Raw genomic sequence first — 21,408 nt, 5'->3', positions numbered from 1 at the left:
CAATATATTAGTTTCTAGGAAACTAGAAAAAAAAAACAGGAAAACTGAACGGAGCCCCTGGGAAAAGGAAAGAAGAACCGATGTGTCACCAAAAAGATAATTTATTAACAATTCTTCCAAAAATAACACCAACACAAATAAGTGAATTCAACATTTGGCCACCCGTGTACAGCGAGCGCGCGGGGAAGGAGTCCCTGCTCTCACCGAGCTCACAACCTAGAGGACCGAACGGCGCCTTTTAGTCACGTCAAGTGACTCCAACCAGCAAATATTTTTACAACTACTTGCATGTATTTTTTAAAACGAAAGTCGTCCTCGTTTGTTTTCAGGGTGGCAACTGCGTGGCCTCCGACGGGATGCGTCAGCCAAGGGAAAACTCCCGGGGGCAGCCGCGTCTCCGACCAGCGCGCGGGGCAGCTGCCCGGCGCCCAAACAGGGCTCCGCCAAGTCCGTGCCCGAAGGCCCGGCCCACGTTGGGGCCCGTCCGGGCCCCTCGCACCTCTCAGCCGGTGCCCCGGGGCCTCGCCCTCCTCCCGCACCGCGGGCGGGCCCTCCGCACTCACCATGGCCGCGAGACCCGCGGGCCGGCCCGTCCGCGCCGCCAGCACGCGCCGCGTCGCCCCCCGCACGCCCAGAGCGGCCGCCATGCCTCCCTCCGAGGGCTGCCCGGCGCACTGCCTGCCCGCCGCCCGCGAGTCCTCCGGGCCGCAGGCCAGGCCGCCCCGCACAGCCCGGCCCCGCCGCGCAGGCCCAGGCGCGACCCGGCCCCGCGAGGCCCAGGAGCTTCACTGCGGACCCCGCTGGCAGCGGGCGGACGCGGCGCGCCAGGCCCCTCAGGCTCCCGCAGGCCCCCCAGGCCCCCCCCCAGGCCCCCCCAGGCCCCCGCAGACCCCCCCAGGCCCCCGCAGGCCCCCCCAGGCCCCCCCAGGCCCCCCCCAGGCCCCCGCAGACCCCCCCAGGCCCCGCAGGCCCCCCGCAGGTCCCCCCGCAGGCCCCCCAGGCTCCCCGCAGGCCCCCCGCAGACCCCCCCCAGGGCCCCCGCAGGCCCCCCCGCAGACTCCCCCCAGGCCCCCCAGGGCCCCCCCCCGCAGGCCCCCCAGGCCTCCCGCAGGCCCCCCCGCAGGCCCCCGCAGGCCCCCCAGGCCTCCCGCAGGTCCCCCCAGCAGGCCCCGCAGGTCCCCCCCCAGGCCCCCCGCAGGCCCCCCAGGCCCCCCGCAGACCCCCCCAGGGCCCCCGCAGGCCCCCCCGCAGACTCCCCCCAGGGCCCCCCCCGCAGGCCCCCCAGGCCTCCCGCAGGCCCCCGCAGGCCCCCCCCGCAGGCCCCCGCAGACCCCCCAGGGCCCCTGCAGGCCCCCCCGCAGACTCCCCCCAGGGCCCCCCCCCCGCAGGCCCCGCAGGCCCCCCGGGCCCCCCCCGCAGACCCCCCAGGCCCCCATAGGCCCCCCGCAGACCCCCCGCAGACCCCCGCAGGCCCCCCCCCCCCGCAGGCCCCCGCAGGCCCGGCCGCTCTCAGATCCCACTCTGCGGCCGCACCGCGTCTTCCCCGCCCGGGTGCCGGGTTTCACGCCGGAGTGGGGGAGACGGGCGGCTGACGCGACGCTGGGCTCAGGCTTGACCTCCGGGTCTGCTCTTCGGTGACCGGCCTCGCGTCGCCGCACACTCGCGAACGGTCCGACCGTGCTGGGCTCCCTGCGGGGCGGTGGGGCGAACAGTCGGCGCCGGCGGGAGGATGTTTCGGGCGGAGGCAGAAGAGATGAGCTGCGGTGGGTGGGTGCTCGCGGTGGGCAGTGAACCGCAGCGATTCAGGCCAGGGAGCCGCAGGTTCAAATTGAAGCTCTCCTTCGTGGTTCCTTACCTGTCAGGTCTCTGGCAAGCTGGCTCATGTGTGTTTGCCTAGATAAAATAATCTAGAAAACCTAGCTCACAGTGCTGCCAAAAACGTGCCACAGGCGAAACACACATATAGGTATTCTGGAGATACATATTGACAGCTTTAGAAAAGTCTTCTCATATCTTTGGTTTGGAAAAGAGCAGCATTCTTTTATGTATATATATGTGTGCATTTATTAATAGTCTCATCTTTTTTTGCCTTTTGTCTTTTCTGAGAGTAATTCACATAAAATTTCACGCTTTAAAGTGTGCAATGCAGTGGTTTTTAGCGTATTCACTTGTATACTTTACTAAATAAGCAAATTAATAATGTAAGGAATTTTGCAGATATAGCAATACACTTAAGAATTTGTTTTTAAAGGATGAGTCCATTTAAGTTCAACTTAGCAGTTAGTCTTATTTCCCATGTGGACTTGGAAAAAAACCTCAAAAATAGCCTAAAATTCAGAATTACTGCCCAACCGACCTTCGTCACTTTTGTCCACTTCATTGAAAAATTCAGGGAAGGAATCTCGCTGGAGACCCTAACCAAATGCCACTGGCCTCAAGGCATTTATGTAAGATACTCTGGTTTCTTTTCATGATGCTTCAGGTGGGCTGAAACTAAGGGTGGAATTAAAAGTTGTATTTCCCATATTTACCTCGGGTATTTATGATCATGAAAAATGCTCTACAAACTTGCTCATTAAAGTGGCAACTGAAAAACGACCGGGTAGGTGTGAAGTATTAGGTTGGTGCAAAAGTAATTGTGGTTTAAAAGGTTAAAAATAATTGCAAAAACCGCAATTAACTTTTCACCAAGCTAATATCAAGTTAGAGTTCTATGATATGATTTATAATAAATATATATTTGGTCTTCTCGAAGTATTGAGAGTGGTAAAGTGTTGAGTGTCGTCGTTATGTTAATGAGTTGACTTTTGGAATGCACCTGTGGATGGGAGCTGGTGACTGATGGAGCCAATCACAATGTGATTAGAGGGTTGGAACTTTCAGTCCCGCCCCCTGACCTCTGCAGAGGGAAGAGGGGCTGGAGGTTGAATCAATTGCCAATGGACAATAACTTAGTCAATCATGGCTATGTAATGAAGCCTCCATAAAAACCCCAAAGGACAGCTCATCACCTTATCTGGAGTTTCCATGCTAGGGAACCAGAACGCCTCCATGTACCACCATATGGGGCTTGCCCAAGTTCCATGAGGACAGAAGCTCCATTGTTCGGGACCTCGCCCTGTCTCTTCATTTGGCTGTTGATGCATATCTTTAATAATCATTTGTAATAAACTTGTAATCTAGTGAGTAAACAGGTTTTCCTGAGCTCTGTGATCATTCTAGGAAATTAATTGAACCCAACACAGGGGTCATAAGAACCTCTGATTTATAGCCAGTCTGTCAGAAGCACAGGTAACAACCTTGGCTTGTGACTGGAATCTGAAGTGTACGTGTGCGTGTGGGGGGGGGCAGTCTTGTGTTACTGAACCCATAACCTGTGGAGCCTGATGCCATCTCTGGATAGAGTATCAGAATAGAGTTGACTTCTTGGACACCTTGTTGGTGTGAGTGAGTTGTTTCTTGGTGAGGGAAACCCCAGCATCACTACATCAAAAATCATGCCTGGGAACTCCTTCCAAGCCCCTCCTCATTTTCAGTTAAGTTTACTTTATAATCATTTTCCTTTCTTAACACACTGTATGAGACTGGCATCTCAGCCGTAAGCATGAAAGCAGCCGCAGGATGCTGGTAGGGTCCAGAGTGAGTGATGACCACCCACAGGGGCTATGAATCCTCTGCCCTCATGAAGCTCTCCAATTCATAGGATTTAAGTACCTTAGTAAAGATTTTCTGGGCACAACCTCTGTTGTAGACACGTTGGGAAAGGCAGTCTCCTGTCTTTCAACCCCTGCTAGGCCACATAAGAATGAGCATCAGGCCTGCAACACTTCCTTACCAATAGGTGAAGAGCCCACACGCCTGTGACAGGCTTATCGCTTGTGTGGGAATATCCTGCCCTATTTCAGACTCGATGTGTGCTCCTTTATTCTGCTTAAGCATGTACAAGGAATGACAATGAAGTTCGAGAACGCATCCTAGAAAAAGTGCTACATACCTCATTGCTGAATATCACTATGGTTACCTTCGAAGTCCTCCCCTTGGGAAGCTATGTACCGACGCCAGCGCCTAGTCCACCCTTCAAAGCAATTTTGGAACTCTTTTTCTGGAATGGCCATCAGAGCTGTCATCGTATTACACTTGATATCCTGAATGTCATCAAAATGTCTTCCTTTCAATATTTCCTTTAACTTTGGGTAAAGAAAGACGTCACTGGGGGCCAGAGCAGATGAGTAGGGAGGGTGTTCCAATACAGTTACTTGTTTACTGGCTAAAAACTCCGTCACAGACAGTGCCGTGTGAGCTGGTGCATTGTCATGATGCAAGAGCCGTGAATTGTTGGTGAAAAGTTCAGGTCGCCTGACTTTTTCATGCAGCCTTTTCAGCATTTCCAAATAGTAAACTTGGTTAACTGTTTGTCCAGTTGGTACAAATTCATAATGAATAATCCCTCTGATATCAGAAAAGGTCAGCAACATGATTGCAACAAGTTCACAAACTTAATTATCTGACCTCGTATGTCAATGGCCTGGGGGATGCCCCTAGCTTCCGGTATTTCAGACTCCATTGGGGGGCAGTGGAGTCCCTTCTGCTGCAGCACTACAGAGCTACGCAATGGTGGGCAGTTATCTGCTGGGGGGACCCACTAGACATGCAGGGCTGATGTGCACTATTGGAGCTGATCTTGCTCTCCTTTCTATAATATGTAAAAACGTTGTTCCGTGCAGAGTTTACCCTCAACACCAACGCTTCCTGCTGACCCTCTCTACACTTGAAACTCCTCTGGGGGAATTCCATGTAGCCTCTCTCAGGTAAGCATGGATCTGTTGGTCATCCTAGGAGCCTTTCACACACCCCAGACTAGACTAGGGCCCCATTACATATCAAAAAGGCATGAAAATTCCTATATCTTTAATAGGATAACTCGCACTCTGGGAATCTGCCCCAAGGAAATGAGAGGCAGGGCAAGGTACCATGCTACTTATGCTTAGGTCTGGCACTGGGTCCCACCACTGCAAGCAGCATGACCAAGAGCAAGTTATTTGGGGCCTCTTATGTAAAATGAGGGTATTGAATAGAGAGATTTTCAAAAAAATTATATAAATTATACATTGGATCTTTTCTACATGTGTCCTAAAACTAGAGTAGAATCAACCTGTGGGCAAGAACAGTGTTTTGTATTTCTTTTGGCTCTCACTAAACCTAGCCCAGTGCTAGCAACATTTTAAGGTTCAGTTAATGCATGAACCTTGGTTGGATAACACTAAAATTTAAGTTATACTTTAGCACAGAACTGATAAGAAGCTTTAGTTATGATCATAATATTTTTCTCCTAACATCTGTCTTACCCAAAAACAACTTCTTAAACCACTTCAAATTCTTTCAGTGAAATTAGAGATCAAAACACCAAGGTATTTGACTTTTATTTCCCCATCAGTTGATACTTGTAAGGTCACACTTATCAATTCTAGTTATTTTTCCCACAATACTTTCCTGCTTATAGACTCTGAGAAGAGAAACTACAAATGAATAGAAAACCGTCTTAGACATATATAAGGAATCAAGAGTTTTCTAAAACTATAAACTGAAAGTCTTCTTTCTGCCTCCTGTAAAATAAGCATACTGTCATTCTACCCACTATTCCACCAGAATACATCTTCACATTTCAAACTGGATTACTGCCTTAAAATATTGGATTATGTTCAAGTAGTAAAAACAAGAATGGTAAATTCTATTGAATATTTTTGCGTTTGCTTATTGCAACACTAGTTAAAACACCAATTTATAATTTTTTTACACATTCCACAGTCCAACAAACGCACATGATTCTTTTAATCTGAAGTTGTCAATCAACATTTCACTGGAGAAAATGAAAGTGCAGCATTAATTTCTGTAATGAAGGATTGAAATTCCTCTTTCCAACTTCTTCCATTCATCCCTACTCCACATGCTCATGCTCTTGTCCTGGAATTAGCCACCGAATACTCTCAGTTCGAATGGTAGCATACATAATAAAACTAATTAAAAAAAATAAAGAAAATACAAGCAACCAGTCCACGCTTTTTATCAAAGTGCTGGGAAGAGGGCCTATTTGGTCAGCTTGAGTTACTACCACATTTTTCTTGGCTTCTATACCTGAAAGAGAAATCAATTGTTTCAAATCAGATACAGATCTTTCTGAAGTATTTTGCATGGTATGCAAACTGACATGCAGGCTTAACACCCCTGCGAACATATCTGGGATGGGTTTCACTTGCCTGTAGGTGTAATTTGTAACTTGCCTTTCTTCCCACTACATCAAAGGAACAAGAATCCATGCAGCTACTCAAAGCTAAAACACTAGAATTTCTGTGAACTCATCAGAGGGTCCTTATTCAGTGCATTATAAGAGTTGTCTTTTCTCTTTTGTTCTCTTTTGAGAACAAAGTTCAACAGGTAGCCAGAAAAGCTACTTGCAGGAGTCTATAGGGTGTTTTCAAAGGTTAAGTAATGCTAAATTCAAAATGATTTTAATAAATCTACTAAAAGAATTGTTACAACTAACATTACTGGGATTGGTGATTATCAGAGATGCAGTGACTCCTACATTTCATTTGTGTCCTAGGTTTTTTTGGAGCATTGAACAAAAGGGCTCCTTCTCTCCCTATCAATCTGAATGAGGAGGCTTGGAATAGCTAATCACCTGGAAACAAGCCTTTTACTCCTTTGAAGTAACTCAGCTCTTTGTTCTTTTGTGTTAGGTATAAGTGCTTACATGCATCTTAACATATAAGTAAGGTATATTTTAATTTGCATTTATTTCAAGTGAATACACTTCAGGAAGAGGAAGGGTGCTCATAATGGGTGTTCCAGCTTTTGAGGGGTGGACTTTTGCAATGAAGGAGATTTCTACAACATACAGTGCTCAAACTCTTCAAGAGTAAAAAATGAGGCCATCTGGTTTGGCAAATATTAAGGAATTAGAATAGCATCTGCAAATGGATCAATAAACAGAATACTATACAGCAACAGAAGACAAAACACAACCATACTCAACAATGCCGACGAATCCCCCAGATATAATGGTGAGTGAAATAAGCCAGACACAAACAATCCATACTTTGTCTCCATTAATATGAAGTTCAAAAACAGTTAACACTATGGGGCATGACTGGGGGCATTCATGTTCTGCTGAGTGGCCATGGGTTAGGAGTCACGATGGTGGTCGTCCTTGGGGAGGGCAGGGGCATAGTGCTGGAGGAGGGCTGGTAACATTCTCTTTCTGGATCTGAGTACTGGTTACCCAAGGTATTTACTTTGCGAAAATCATCACCCAGTTCAGTAATGACTGATGCATTTTCTGTGTAAATAATATACTTAGATGAAAAATGTATGTAAAAAGGTATCCACGGGGGTATGGTATCTGAATTATAGCTTAATAAAGTTTTTTTTTTAAAAAAAAAACCTATCTTTAATCATATTAAAATTACCTATCCGTGTTATGCTTGCTACTGATTGGGAGACATTTAACAGGCTCATAACAGTTCATTAGAAAATAAGTTTTACATCTCAAAGCTATCTTGAATCCTTCATTTGAGGATAATAGCAGATTGGAACCCACAGAAGGCACATACCCCTAGCAATAAAATGTCTTCTTCTACAGCGTATTATTTCTACATACCTGTCTGGTTAAAAATGAAGATTTTCAGTGTTTCCAATGTTCGGTCTGTATGATTAAATCTAGCCATTGGTTTAGCTCCTTGAAATAACAAGATATTGGGAACGGCTACAGTGCCAAACCTGGTAGAAAGGCTACGAAAGAACGTAAAGAAACCTGAATTAATAGTGGCTTTCTCAAACAATTACCATCTCAGAATGGGTGGCAATAAATGAAAAACAATCTGTTTCGTGTGACCTACGGAGGTTTCTGATATTCAAACTGTAGGCTTGCCGTTTCTGACCTCCCTCCTAGGGGTCATGGTTGGGGGCACTTCTGTTCTGCTGAGTTGCTTTCTATTACAACATGGAACTACCCATGACCCAATTATTCCACTACTTACGTTCCTAACTGCCAAAACAGATCAGACCAGAAAATTCTAACTCATGGACAAAGCACATGTGTCAACTGACTTGACAGAAGACATGTCAAACACTCCAGAATGTACATCTCCATCCCTCATAAAAGATTCAACTTATGGTAAGCAATGAACTTGGTAAGTGGGCACAAAGGAGGCTATGATCTAACAAACACACCAGGAAATTCACCATTAGGGCAGGATGATTCGGAAGTACTAGGACCTGAGCAGTTTTCTTTCACCTTGACATAATACAGAGCAGTGGTATAAGCTCCAAGTTAAAACACTCTGGGTTCAAGCCTCAGTTCTGCCACTGAACCAGCTGTGAGAACTTTGGGCAGATTACTTAACCTCCTGAAGCCTCAGTTTCCCCTATTACTAAAATGATAATAATGGATAATCAGAATTTTTTCTTTTGTAAACATGCTGTAATTTAAGTATTAACACATGAGGCAAACACATGTCCCACGCCATATAGTAAGAACAAATATCGCCTATTCTCCATAATTAAGGCCATACCAGGCACTGAGAAGGATACGTGCAACAAAGCAGATGATGAAATCCTGCTGGGAATGGGGGGTGGAAGTGGAGGTGCCAGGACCAGACTCAAAACCAAAGAGTGCTGAGCAGGTGCTGGGAGCCTGCCCTGCTTGGGGGCAGTGGAAGCTCGGTCAACGCTGGCCATTGATCTGAACTGTCCTTTCCATCAGTCTGTTCCCTTGGGCCAGGCCACTTAGATATTTCCTTGAAGCCCTTGTGAGAATTACTAATTTGTTGGGCAATTTCTTTCTTCATAAAGTTTCAGGTAAACACTGGCAGTTACCTTACCCACACGAAAAATCGGTGGAGCACGAATGAATACAGTTTTACTCAACTTCATGTTTTACCACCGACTTGACCATCATCCTGATTTTCAAAATTCATTCACACACACCTTATCCTAAGGAGCCTCTGATATAGATAGAAGAAGGGAGAACACAGTTTATAACCCAGGAACAGTCACAGCACTTAGAGGAAACACGTAATGTCTGAACAAAGATCTCAGTAACTGATGCTTATTGAACATTTAAAAAAGACAAAAGCCCACTGAACAGTGTAAAGGAAATATAAAACCAGGGTAAATGTCATTTTAAATGGCTAAATTCATACCTTAAATTAATTTATTAAATGCCGACTACGGGATATTCATGCAAGAATAAATGTAAGAAACAAGGAAAGAAAAAGAAGTAAAAGAAGGAAGAAATCCTCAGTATACACAAAAAGGCAGCTGCTGAGGTAGGCTGCCAGGTGTGGGCACCTAAACTGCAGATGAAAGTCACAAAGGAAGATCCTACTCATGATACTAATTTTGCAAGGACCCTAGAAAGTTCTCTGGCCCCTGCCCTGCCATCAGGCAGAGCCACCTTTAAATTCCACCACACAAAGAACAGTCCTCTTCTTTCTTTCTTTCTTTCTTTGTTTTTGTTTTTTTTTTTAATTTTTATTGGGGAACAGGGTGTTTTTCCAAGACCCATCAGCTCCAAGTCAAGTCGTCAAGTCGTCTTCAACCTAGTAGTGGAGGACGCAGTTCACTGGCCCCTGTGGGGATGGGACCGGCAACCTTGGTGCTCTGAGCTCGCGCTCTAACCAACTGAGCTAACCAGCAACCCTGTCCCATCCTCTTCCTTCTTAAGGGGCCTCCAGAAAGTGAGCCATGAGCTTCCTCGGGCTCTGACACGCCTCACTACGTGCTCATACCTGCCTTTCCCTTCTTTCAAGCCCTTGGTGAAGCTCATGCCCACCTCCTTTGCTTTTCACTTAACGAATTAGGATAACTGCCAAATAACGGCCACCATCATCCCAAAAGATGAGATGAAAACCCCACAAAGGAAAGATACCTGCTGTGCTGAGACGCATCCAGTGCCAAAAAATGAAGAGCTGGAAACGCCCGGGGCAGAGAATTAAAATGAGGGGCCAAAGAGGCAGAGAATCGGCACCATGGGGTGTAGAACAGAACCAGCGTGCAATCACTACCGTTGGGGTTGAGAAAATCCATAAGGTCCTGGAGTAAAAGAAACAAGTGTTCAAGTCAGCAGTAAGTGTACAGTTTTCCGGAAGCAAACCCAAAAAAGAGGAAACACTGCTGCCTCCAGAACAGGTGGGGGGCAGGGGTAGGAAAGAGACTGTAGTGTATCCCCTTAAGAACATTTTGGATTTTGAACTACATGAATCCACCCATCAGCAGAAAAGTACTATCAAATGACAAGTTATAAACTTTCTTCTAAGCTTGCTTAATGTTACTATAGAGCAATTTTCATATTTTTCATAATTTATCCATTCAAATACTAGGTACTCACCGGGCACAGGCCACTGTCCCATCCTCGGACTTGTGCCTCTCATACAATCTACTGGCTTATTAAAGCAGGGTGATCTCAGGCCCCCAACTATCACCTCAGTACATTCATGTCCATACTCAGCAGTCAGATCAATGTATTTGGCCAAAGGTTAGTTGCACTCAAAGGTGCACCACGCCTGCCATCACCCTAACTCAGACTGCTTACTTACAGTGCTCTCTCCTGATCATGCACGCGGGATTTGTGAGGCACGTGCCACAGAGCTGAGGCGTGGTGCTGCCCAGACATCAGGGGAGGGTGTGAGGTCAACGCCCACCCTGCACGTACCACACGTGCCCTCATTTAAGCAATCCCAGCTTTCAGAGCTTGGATTTCTCCTCTTACACAAGAAGCCTGCATTCATCTTGCTATCTGGCTTAACGATCCTACAGAAACTGTTGGTCATCATCCCGGTATTCTCTCTGGAGTCACCATTTTGTCCAGCTAGCTGGAAAAGCATGGCTGGGTCTGGGACAATTGTCTCAGCCATCACTCCAGAGTAAACACTGGATTCACGCTCTTTGGAGGAAAGAAACTTTACATCAATATAATGTACTTCCCAAAGGCATTACATTGTCTAAACAATGCTAAATTAGAATTTGAGTAACTCAAATACTTTTACGTGGCTTCTGGTACGATTCTGATGCCAACCATCTATCTGTTCACGGGCATTTTTACCATGAGGCTCGGTGGTGAGATTACCCCAAGGACGATTAGGTAGAAGTTGCCCCAAAAGCATAATGGACGCTAGTTGTATCTCCGTTTCCCTGCAAACATCGCAGAGCGCAAAGTCCATTTTCACTGATGCAGCCATTGAACGGTATTTCACGTACAATATAATGAAGATTAGACCCTCCATCTGAAAGTTGATTGAGTATTGAATCGTAAAATCAATGTGCTGAAAAGGAGACAAGCATTAAGTCATTTTTTTTCTTACCTGTGACACATTTAAAATTTTCAGGGTGAAATTTTCCAGTCCCGTGACATTCCTCTCCTCGCAGCTCACCTTGGGGGCTCTCTGACTGTCGGTGTGATTGGAGTCCTGGGCGGGCGCCGGGTCCGATGCCGCCACTTCGGGCCCCGTGTACTCCTCCTCTTCTCTCTCCCGGAAGCCCACGCCAGCGCCGGCCACGGAGAAGAGGCCCTCTCTGAGGTCACACCGCGAGTCCTCGTCCCCTGCAGCCCCGCAGGTGCCGCCGCTGGGCTGGGAGCTCAGTTTGTCCTCGGCTGCCCCAGGAATCACAGACAACAGCACCATGTGGTCGCCCTCGTTCTCCAGCCCCAACACTGCGCCGGCCTCTTCCGCGGACGTGTCCTGGCCCATCGGGCCGTGGGAAGGCTCCTCGTCACCCAGGTACACAGCCCCCACCTGGGGCGGGCGAGCGGGCTGCTGCCCTGACCGTAAGCGACCACTTTCCTCTGCAACTAGAACACGCAAGCGTATTCAGTCATGTTTGACTTCCAAATCAATGGGCCCCAAAGAATTACAGTCCTCCCCAAACACGAAATTGTCCCCGATGGAGAAAAATGTTATCTTCCCCATTAAACTATCACAGTCACCCATGAGTCTTCAGGTCATAAAGAAGGTCACAACGGGAAACTAAATTAATGAATAACAAATACAGAAGTGGAAACATACAGAGCTTCGAGCGAAACCCACTGCTTGCCATGTATAATAGATTATAAGCAAAAACATTCCTGTGCAGACATCCAACTGAGAAAATATAATATAAACATTTTAACATGTTCACTTGTTTGATGAAAATATCCAAGAAAATAATGGCTTTAAGGAAGAGTCTACTATGGCAAAGCATCTTTGCACGCTTTATAACCGTTCTATGAGAAGGGCAGGACAAGGGTTATCACTCCCACTTAATAGATGGCCAAGCTGAGGCACAGAGAGGTTCAGCGTAATGCCCAATAGCACACAGCTAGCAAGCAGCAAAGCCAGGTCGAGGAGCGCCCAGCAGTGCAGGAGCAGTAGCGGGGAGAAAAGAAGGACTCTCCTCCCACTTTAGAGCCACAAGTTCAGGCTTAGGCAAAATGCTCAGATAAGGGAAGAGTCCTAGGCAGTCTCCCATGTCCATTTAGCAATCTCCACTCACCTCTGTAACAAAGACTTCTGCCCTCCAACTCTCATCAACTCAACAACAGCTGTCAGACTCCGCCCAGCACTGACGAGAGGAAACTAATGAGCCCAGCTGTCCTCACACCAGCTCACCATGTGGCTGGGGAGCCAACAGCTGAGTAATGAACTCTACCAAGCCACGGGAATGTCATCAGAGCATGAATGACCAACTAGCTTCAGAGTTGGGAAGGGGTCTGGGAGCTTCATAAGGTATGCACATTCATATAAAGTCTCAAAGAATATGCCCATAGAGATCTGCAGATTGATTCAGCAATTCAAAAACTTTCTCTGGGAATTCTGCTTCTGGCTAAGATGGCGTAACAATGACCAGATTTACCCTCCCTTCTAAAACAAACCAAAAGACAGCCAATTGTGTAAAACAACAGGTTCAGGACATTAGTTGTCAGGCAGTGAAGGACAGTGATCCCTGAGAAACAGGGAGCAAAGACAAGAGCCCTACAAGTGCTCTAGCTGAGGGAGTTCGCACTGTGGCTTCGGGCGGGGGAACCCAGGCCGAGCCCAGCAGACTCAACAAGTTGAGGAAATGGAGCTGAGAGTCCAGGGAGACCAAGGAAGCTAGAATTTGCAGAACATAATATGGGAGATAGGAGAGCTATAGAGCAAGGACACCAGAGATTTGCAGAGGGGCCCCCATCAAGTATACTAGTCAGCACATGAACGTGAGGAAATACCCAAAGCCAGGGAAAGAACTCCCCAGAAGGATTAGAGGCAATGGTATCCAACAGCACCCATTCACACAGAACTGAAAATAGTACCTGTTCCCACCAGCTAGACAGGAAAACCTCATATTTTGCGAGGCACTGGGTACAGTACACAAAAAGGACTTACCCCAGTAATGGGGCAAAATTAACCCTGGAGTAAGTACAGCTCTGCTCCCAGCTGGCAAACCTTAAAAGGATCAAATTGTTTTCAGCAGTTTAACTTTCAGTGGTTGAACTTAACAGTATCCCACAACAGAGTTCAAGAATATTTATAAGTATATTAAAATATCCAGCAGTCATCGAGGTAAGATTTATGTCTGGCATCCAATCAAAGCTCTACAGGCATGCAAAGAAGCAAGAAAATATGACCCATAGTGAGGAGAATAATCAAACTAATTGAAACTGAGCAGAATTTGCACAAATGTCAAAATTATTAGAAAAGGATATTAAAACAGTAATCATAACCACATTAACATGTTCAAAAAGTTAAGTAGATACAGAAACATAAGATATTTTTTTAAAAGATCCAAATTGTATTTCTAGTGACGAAAACCACAATGTCTGAAATGAAAACTGCACTGGATGGGATTAATGACAGATTAAACATTACAGAAGAAAAGAGTAGTGAACTTGAAGGCATAGCAATAAAAACTATCCAAAATGAAACATATAATGAAAAAAGTATCCAAAAAAATTAAGAGCATCAGTGAGCTGTGGGACAATTTCAAGTGGCCTAAAGTAAAGATTATTGTAGTATCCAAAAAAGCGTTAAAAAAAAATGGGGTGGGGACAGAAAAAGTATTTAAACAGTAACTGAAAACTTTCCAAATTTGATGAAAAAAAGAGAGTAAAAAAAAGGGGGGGGGACAGAAAAAGTATTTAAACAGTAACTGAAAACTTTCCAAATTTGATGAAAACTATAAATCTATAGATCCAAGAAGCTCAACAAATCCCAGCCTCAACGAACTACACCATCACACATCATAAACAAACAAATTGCTGAAAACCAGTGATAAAGAGAAAATCTTAAAAGCAGCCAGAGGAAAAAGACACATCGTGTACAGAGGAACAAAGATAAGGATAACGGCAGATTTCTTGTTGGAAACAATGCAAGCAAGAAGAGCATCTTTAAAGTACTAGAAGGAAAGAACTATAAACCTAGAGTTCTATACCCAGCAAAAACAATGGCAAAATTAATACTTTCTTAAACATACAAAAGTAGAAAGAATTCATCACCAAGCAGACCCACATGACAAGAATTTTATAGGAACTCCTCAGGCAGAAGAAAAATGATACGAGATGAAAATATGAATCCACACAAAAGAATGAAAAGCACAGAAATGATTAACTATATGGATAAATATACACAATACTTTCTGAAATTCTACCTATGGAAAAGACAACAAAAATGGGGTACTTGCTATGGGGTACTTGCAAAGGGCTAAGGGAGGTTTCTGTTTTGCCTTTTAGGACATAGGAGAAACTTAAGCATTTGTAAAGCAGATAGGAAAGCAGATAAGGAGAGAGAAGTGACAATGTGTTAGATATGGCAGAGTACGGGGCATGGGCAGCAAGGTGAGTCCTTGACAGAAGAGGGTCGAGCATTTCTGTGACTATGACCTAAAGAAGTGGCTGGGTGCCTGGGCAGAGAGCTCTGCCAATTTGATGGAGGTAGGAACACATTGCAGGTCTTTCTGTAGCCTTTGGTTGATGAGCATGTGCTAAAAAACAAATGTTTTCTGGGTCGTCCTCAAGACAGAGCAGGAAATGAAGTCAGAGAGGCTAGAAGTCTGAAGAACAAAGGGTGCCAGGTTTGGGAGCCAACCCTATTCCCAAATGCCCCAGTTCCAGAGATCTACGCTCTCAGAACATTCTAGGGCCAGTAAGTAAAAGGAGAAAGCTAATATCCTAGAGGAGTCTCAGGAGAAAAAAAAAAACCGGGGCACAAATTAGAATCTGCTTCTCTCTGATCACCCTCATGCAACAATGGATGGATATGCCCCACAAAAAAAGTCAGAAGGAAGTCTGAGTGATGCAGAGAGCTGGTATTTTAAGTTCAGGAATGTAGATTTTCCCTCCTGTGAAGATATTTAAGTAGACAGTACAGATTAGGAACAAAAAAATTCATACGGCCTTAGGTACCATTGCTTTCATTTAGGCATTGGGAAGAAAAAAAAACTTGGAATTATCCCGCACTAAGATAGAAATGACCTACCACATGAGAGTCACTGAAACCTCCCACAGTGATGCGTCTTTTAAAAGAGACTGCTTCTTAACCTAGTTGAGCCACGCAGAATCAGTTGAGCCATGCAGAAAGTGAAAATTACTGCATTATTGGCAACAAGGAAGATGTTTGGAGAACAAGGGTGGGAGCGCCACGCCAACTCTGCCACGGAGCCCTGGCCTAGGTCAGCTCCTTCACACCGTTCCAGTTTTTCTCAGAAGCCTCTCTACCAGCCTCAGGTGTTTTCACAATGGCTTCTGTGGCAGGGGAACCAGATGCAGGAGGAACAAAAAACAGCCAGGAGTTGGAGAGGGCCGCAACTCAAACTTTCCATAGGAAATACTCAGTGTGCTCATATAGCAAGTGGAGAAAATACCACTGAATTGCAGAAATTCACAGGCTACTGTGCAGATTAAATAAGATGTGTATGATCCCTGGCATATAGTAGCCTTCCATTGATGGCTGCAGTGATGGTGATGACGATGATGATAATGGTCATGATATGACTGATGTTTATAATTTTAAGAGATGAAAGGGCACCACAACCAAGTTCTATTAATTCCTCTGCTAAATACATTCTGGATCCATCCACTTCTCCTAGCCCCACTCACACCCCTTAGCCCAGGCCACAGCCATCTCTGACATGGACAACTGCTGTAGCCACCTAACTGATCTCCCTGGTTGGCCCTCTATTTCAACCGCCACCCCCCAGCCCTGCTCCTCACAGCAACCCAAGTGGAACTGAAAGTTAAAGGCAAATCTGATCATGTCACTCCTCCGCTGAAACCCGTTCAGTGGCCTCCCCCGGCCCTAGGAATGAGTCTGCATTCTGATGCATGGATACCAGGCCCCTCGTGATGTGACATCTGCCCACACTCTCTACTGGTGCCACCAGACATTTCTGGTCCTGATCACTCATGCTCTCCTCCACTTACCTCAGAGCTGTCCTGAGGGATGTTTCTCCTCCCTCCACCCCTCTTCTTCTGGCTAATCTGACTCACCCTTCAGACCTCACCCTCATCTTCACCTCTGTAAGGTGAACTTCACCTTCTCTGACCCTCAGACCAGAGGTGCCTCCCATTACAGCATCCAGTAATGCCCGGGAACTCTCCTGAAGCGTTTTCCACTCTTGTAATTGACTTAATTATTTGTAGTCATTTAATGCCTGCTTTCCCCCTCAGACGGGAGGGCCAGCCTGTTTTTCTGCCTGGCTCTGCACTGTATCATCAGTGCCAGCACAAGGTATGGCATATGATGGATGCTCGGTATGAATCTGCTAGTTGACTGGCTAGTGAGAATGGGCATGAGGGCGTTGAAACCAGAAGCTGGTTCCTGTTCCTTGACCCCTGGACAGCACTGCCACCTCTGGTTGCTAATCTGCCAGTGGTGCCCTCTGCAAACAAAAAAGCTTTGGATTTTCAGGCATCCTGAAAAGGAAGCAGCTGGTGAAGTTTCCTCTGTCCTCACCCCATTCATGGCCTGGTTATGATGACCGATGATCCACAGCCTGTGGCTGGTGTTAGCCTCAGGTCTGCATGAATATGACCCTGACTGCCAGGCAGACTCACACTGACTACAACAAGTCCGTCTCCTGAATCAGCCGGGAAACAGCACATTCAACTTGGGCAATCCGAGGAGAGCTTAATAAAAGGGACCACCAACCGGTGGGCTAGGTGTAGAGAACACAGAAGCAATAGGAAGGCACTCCAGGGCCAGAAACAGCAGAGGGCCAGCCAAGGACCATTCGCAGACCTTAAGAGGCCAGAGGCAGAAACAGCCACAGAATCTTGAAACAGAGGACAGCCTCCTAATAGCCGTGACTTTCAGTGGAGGGACACAGCCAACTTGTGATAACCCCAGGGAGGCAGCTGAAAATATCAATGCCCTGACCTCACTCTCCCCTCATTCCAACCCACACGAAACCAGAAGGCAGGAGAGCCCGTTGTTACTTCATATAAGGCAGCCACTCAGGGCCGAGCAGGGTGGAGAAGGTTTGAGAATAATCTGGGAGACAAACAGAAATATCCAGTACCTGCTGTCCCCTCTCTGAGGCTGGTGGTTAAGTGCAGTGACCAAAGTGGAGTACAGAGGTTTGACTGTGAAAGCAGGCAGACGTGGGTTTGATCATGGCTCCTCAGCTGCTGGCTATTTGACATTGGCAAAAGACTTGTTGATGCTGCGACTCAGTTTAGCCATCTATAAAAATGGTGACGATGACGACGTCTACTGCATAAGCACTTAAAGAGTAAATAAGACGCTCCCATCTGCCATGTTTTCTGGCCAGGTCAGCCTTGGTCTTTCCCCATAAGGAAATGGCCGGGGAGCTTCAGAGAACCCAGGCGCCGTTGCCTCGGCGGAGCCCTGGCTGACGAGGCAGGGCAGCAGGGTAAACCGGAGCAGTTCTGCGCGGGGTGGGGAGGCCATGGCGTCCAGCAGGAACTGGCTCTCCGGGATAAATGTCGTGCTGGTGATGGCCTACGGGAGCTTGGTGTTTGTGCTGCTATTTATTTTTGTGAAGAGGCAAATCATGCGGTTTGCAATGAAATCCCGAAGGGGACCTCACGTCCCTGTGGGACACAATGCCCCCAAGGACTTAAAAGAGGAAATCGACAATCCAGGGTCCAGGATATCAAGTATGAACCTCAGCTCCTTGCGGATGGTGATGCAAGACTGCTACAGCTCGAAGCGCAGGGAAGTCAGAACTGCTACAACTATCTGTACAGGATGAAAGCTTTGGATGCCATCCGCGCCTCTGAGATCCCATTTCATCTCAGAGGCCGGCATCATCGTTCCTTAATGGGCAAGAATTTCCGCTCCTACCTGCTAGATCATCGAAACACCAGTACACCTTTCAAGGGTGTGCGCAAGGCGCTCATTGATACCCTGCTGGATGGCTATGAGACAGCCCGCTATGGGACAGGGGTCTTCGGCCAGAGTGAGTACCTGCACGATCAGGAGGCCCTCAGTGAGCTGGCCACTGTGGTGAAAGCACGAAGTGGGAGTTCCCAGCGACAGCACCAGTCAGCAGCCAAAGACCTAACCCAGTCTCCTGAAGTCTCCCCCACAACCATCCAGGTGACATACCTCCCCTCCTGTCAGAAGAGTAAACATGCCAAGCACTTCCTCGAGTTGAAGAGCTTCAAGGACAACTATAACACCCTGGAGAGCACTCTGTGATGGAGCCAAGGGACCCCGGCGGCCCTCAGGTTAGCTGGCTCAGCAGGCCAGCCTGGGTCAGCCGAACTCCCATCATCCAGAGCTCTTAGCGCTTGTGCCTAGGGGTTCATTCTCCAGCCTTTCTTAGGGACAGTTTCCAAACATCGGATAAGACTTTATTTGCCCTTGGTAGTACTACTTTCTGGAGTTGAATTCAGATGTTTCTCTTAATGTTTCTGTCAAAGCGCTCTTAAAAATCCTCACCTGATTTTGATTGTAATTCATCTGCCCTTTTCCAAACTATAGATAATCCCAAGGGTGAGAGTTGAGGTGACAGGGCTTGGTGTCTCCCGTATTACCCCTTTGTACATGGTTGAATGGGAACCATTTGGGTTTGACACGTCCTAAGAGCTGATTGGTGGGAAAGGCAGACAGGAGCTGGTGGAGAGTCAGCTGAGGCCTTGAGTGGCATGGGGAACAGTACCTGGTGCTGCACTTAAACCAGGACGTGTTACACGTTAGCACAACTTCCCGGGTTGCACGGCCGGTCCCTTCCACTTTCATTCCACAATGTCGTGCATAAATTGAAAAGGGAGCGTTTTGACACCTGACATAATTCCATCCCCCCTCCTTTATTGGGGATACTGTGGGACAATGTGAAAAAATGGTCAGACCAACGCAGTGGTTTGACTTTATAAATTGTTTAATAAAAGGAACAATTAGAAAAGAAAAAAAAAGAGTCAATAAGACGATGCTCGTAAAGCACGAAGCACGGCGGCCTGGCACACAGTGAGTGCTTTCATTCCCAGTAAGAGTGTTTCAATTCCTCAGCCTTCTCCCTGCTCTGCAGACCTGCCTTCCTTCCAGGGCACCCAAGGAAAGGAAAGCCCTGCCTATTCCTGTTCTGAATGACGAGCAAGACCAAAGGGTGGGACTTTAATAGGACTGTGAGATGGGGGGTGAAGGAGCAGTGAGAACAAGGTGTCCTCCACTCCTGGCCCCAGCCTTGCCTCCTGGTGGCTGCTGTCTGCACCTGCGGGGGCTCCGAGAGCTGCCCTGGCAGGCAGGGGTTACCCTGGGGGTCTCCTGGGTTTCTCTCATCTGTCCTGCGTACAGCCATCTGAGCAAGAGTGGCCTTCTCAAGAAAGTGGTCCCGCTGGGTGCAAAGTCAAGTCATAGACACAGACTCTGCCATTTTCCAGAAGGGCGAACTCAGGCAGGTTGATTACGTAGCCTCTCTGCGCTCAGCATCCTCACCTGTAGAAGGGAGATGCTCCTGGAACCTACCTCACCGGGCCGGGGGGGAGGACTCAATGCGACAAGGATGGACGTGCTACCCACAGTTCCTGGCCCCTAATAAGGGCAGCAGAAACGTCTGCTATTCGTTGTTGTGATTGCCATTAACAACAAAGTGCTCCCCAGAGTAACAAAGAGCCGCAGGGAAGGCGACTACACGGTCACTCCCGTGTGACAAGTCGCCTGCCGAGGGGGCCTCAAAGTGGCCGCGCCATCCTCGGGGCTCCCCGTCCCCGACCGCGGACCACGAGTGGGGACCAAGGGAAAGAGGTCGGGACAACGCGGGGAGAGATACCCGCCGGCGGCGCGGCGCGCGGCGCGGGCCTTCGCGCAGGTCAGCGTTGCCCGGGGGACCCCCACGCCGCCCCAGCCAGGGCCGCGGCCCGCACTCACCCTCCAGGCCGCGGGCGGGAGGCCCCAGCACCCACAGCAGTACCTGCCACCAGCCGAGGAGCCACATGGCGCGGGGCGGGAGGCGGCCGGGACCACCACCCGGGCCAGGAGGCAACCGGTGCCGGGCGACGCGAATCGCGCTTCCAGCCGCAGGAAGACGGGAGAGGACAGCCGGGAAGCGCGAGCACCGCCCCCACGTCGCCATCTTAGCAGCTGGCAGCCGCCGCGGGCGCCATCTTGGAGTCGGGCACACTGTCTCCGGCCTGTGGCCTCCGCGGTGGTTTGGGGCACTTTAGGAGCCAAGAGCCGGATATTTCAGATCATTTCACATTTTCCTGAAGCCCACATCTTGGACGGGGTTCAAGCCGAGACCCGTGGCCCTCCTTCATGCACGAGTCGGGGCCTGGGTGCTGGCGGCACCCTGCACAGGGCCGTCGCTTCATCCCCGGGTCAGAAAGGCCCAAAGGCTCCTCCTTCCAGGGACCCATCGTGGTGCAAATATTCGAATCTCCTGCCTTGCCCATGCTACCCTACCTAGGGTTGCCCAATGAAATACAGGATTCCAGTTCAATTTTAATTTCAACAAACAATGAATAGGTTTTTACTGTAAGAGACATCAAAATTCGAATTCAAGTGCCCTGTAATTTTACTTGCTATATCTGGCAGTCCTAACCCTACTCAGGGCAGGGAGGTGTTGGTTTTTTGGTTTTAACTAACAGGGCAATTTCTCCTCCCTAACGCACCCCCCTACAGCTGGGTACTGGAGGGGGTGAGGCCCCTGGAGCATAAAGCTAGGAAAGGTCCCAGAATGAAGAAAGCACGGATGGGAGGGAAGGTGTGCAGCTGTGGACATGAGCTCTGCCTTGACAGCAAAAGCACACAGGTGGGTATCTGTCACGCGGGGCAGCATGCAGGGTCTCTAGTCTCGCTCCCCACCTAAGAACGCAAGTTACGGTGAGGCCAAAAAGGAACACCCACGGAGCCATAGGTAGGGGAGTCATACCACTATAGTCTCGCCGGTGGCTGGGTTGGAGACAGGAGGCAGGAGCCACACTATCCGCAACCC

At 48.1% G+C, this 21,408-nt stretch overlaps 2 protein-coding genes and 1 pseudogene across 4 annotated transcripts in view; 1 reads left to right on the top strand and 2 right to left on the bottom strand.

The window, feature by feature from the left end:
* Positions 1-745, bottom strand: part of PCBD2 (pterin-4 alpha-carbinolamine dehydratase 2) — a 46,507-nt gene extending 45,762 nt beyond the window's left edge. For both annotated transcript variants that reach the window (XM_081035565.1, XM_081035564.1), the window contains exon 1: positions 564-745. In XM_081035565.1, coding sequence (XP_080891691.1) covers positions 564-647 — 84 coding nt within the window. In that variant the 5' untranslated portion in view covers positions 648-745. The remainder of the gene's footprint in view (positions 1-563) is intronic.
* A 4,656-nt stretch (positions 746-5,401) lies between these two features.
* TXNDC15 (thioredoxin domain containing 15) lies at positions 5,402-20,810 on the bottom strand. Its single transcript, XM_081035609.1, has 5 exons — positions 20,343-20,810; positions 11,361-11,848; positions 9,929-10,092; positions 7,658-7,788; positions 5,402-6,132 (listed from the first exon to the last, which is right to left on the bottom strand). Exons 1-5 carry the CDS (start codon positions 20,545-20,547, stop codon positions 5,936-5,938), a joined length of 1,185 nt encoding a protein of 394 aa, XP_080891735.1. The 5' UTR covers positions 20,548-20,810; the 3' UTR covers positions 5,402-5,935.
* LOC308491676 (protein C1orf43 homolog) lies at positions 17,867-18,674 on the top strand (annotated as a pseudogene). Its single transcript has one exon. The product of its transcript is annotated as a protein C1orf43 homolog (transcript).
* Positions 20,811-21,408: the final 598 nt, after the last annotated feature.

Source organism: Rhinolophus hipposideros (genome assembly GCF_964194185.1).
Source record: "Rhinolophus hipposideros genome assembly, chromosome: 23".
In the NCBI taxonomy this organism is placed as follows: Eukaryota; Metazoa; Chordata; class Mammalia; order Chiroptera; family Rhinolophidae; genus Rhinolophus; species Rhinolophus hipposideros.
Note: the sequence above shows the minus strand (reverse complement) of the source record. Positions and strands in the feature narration are given on the sequence as shown.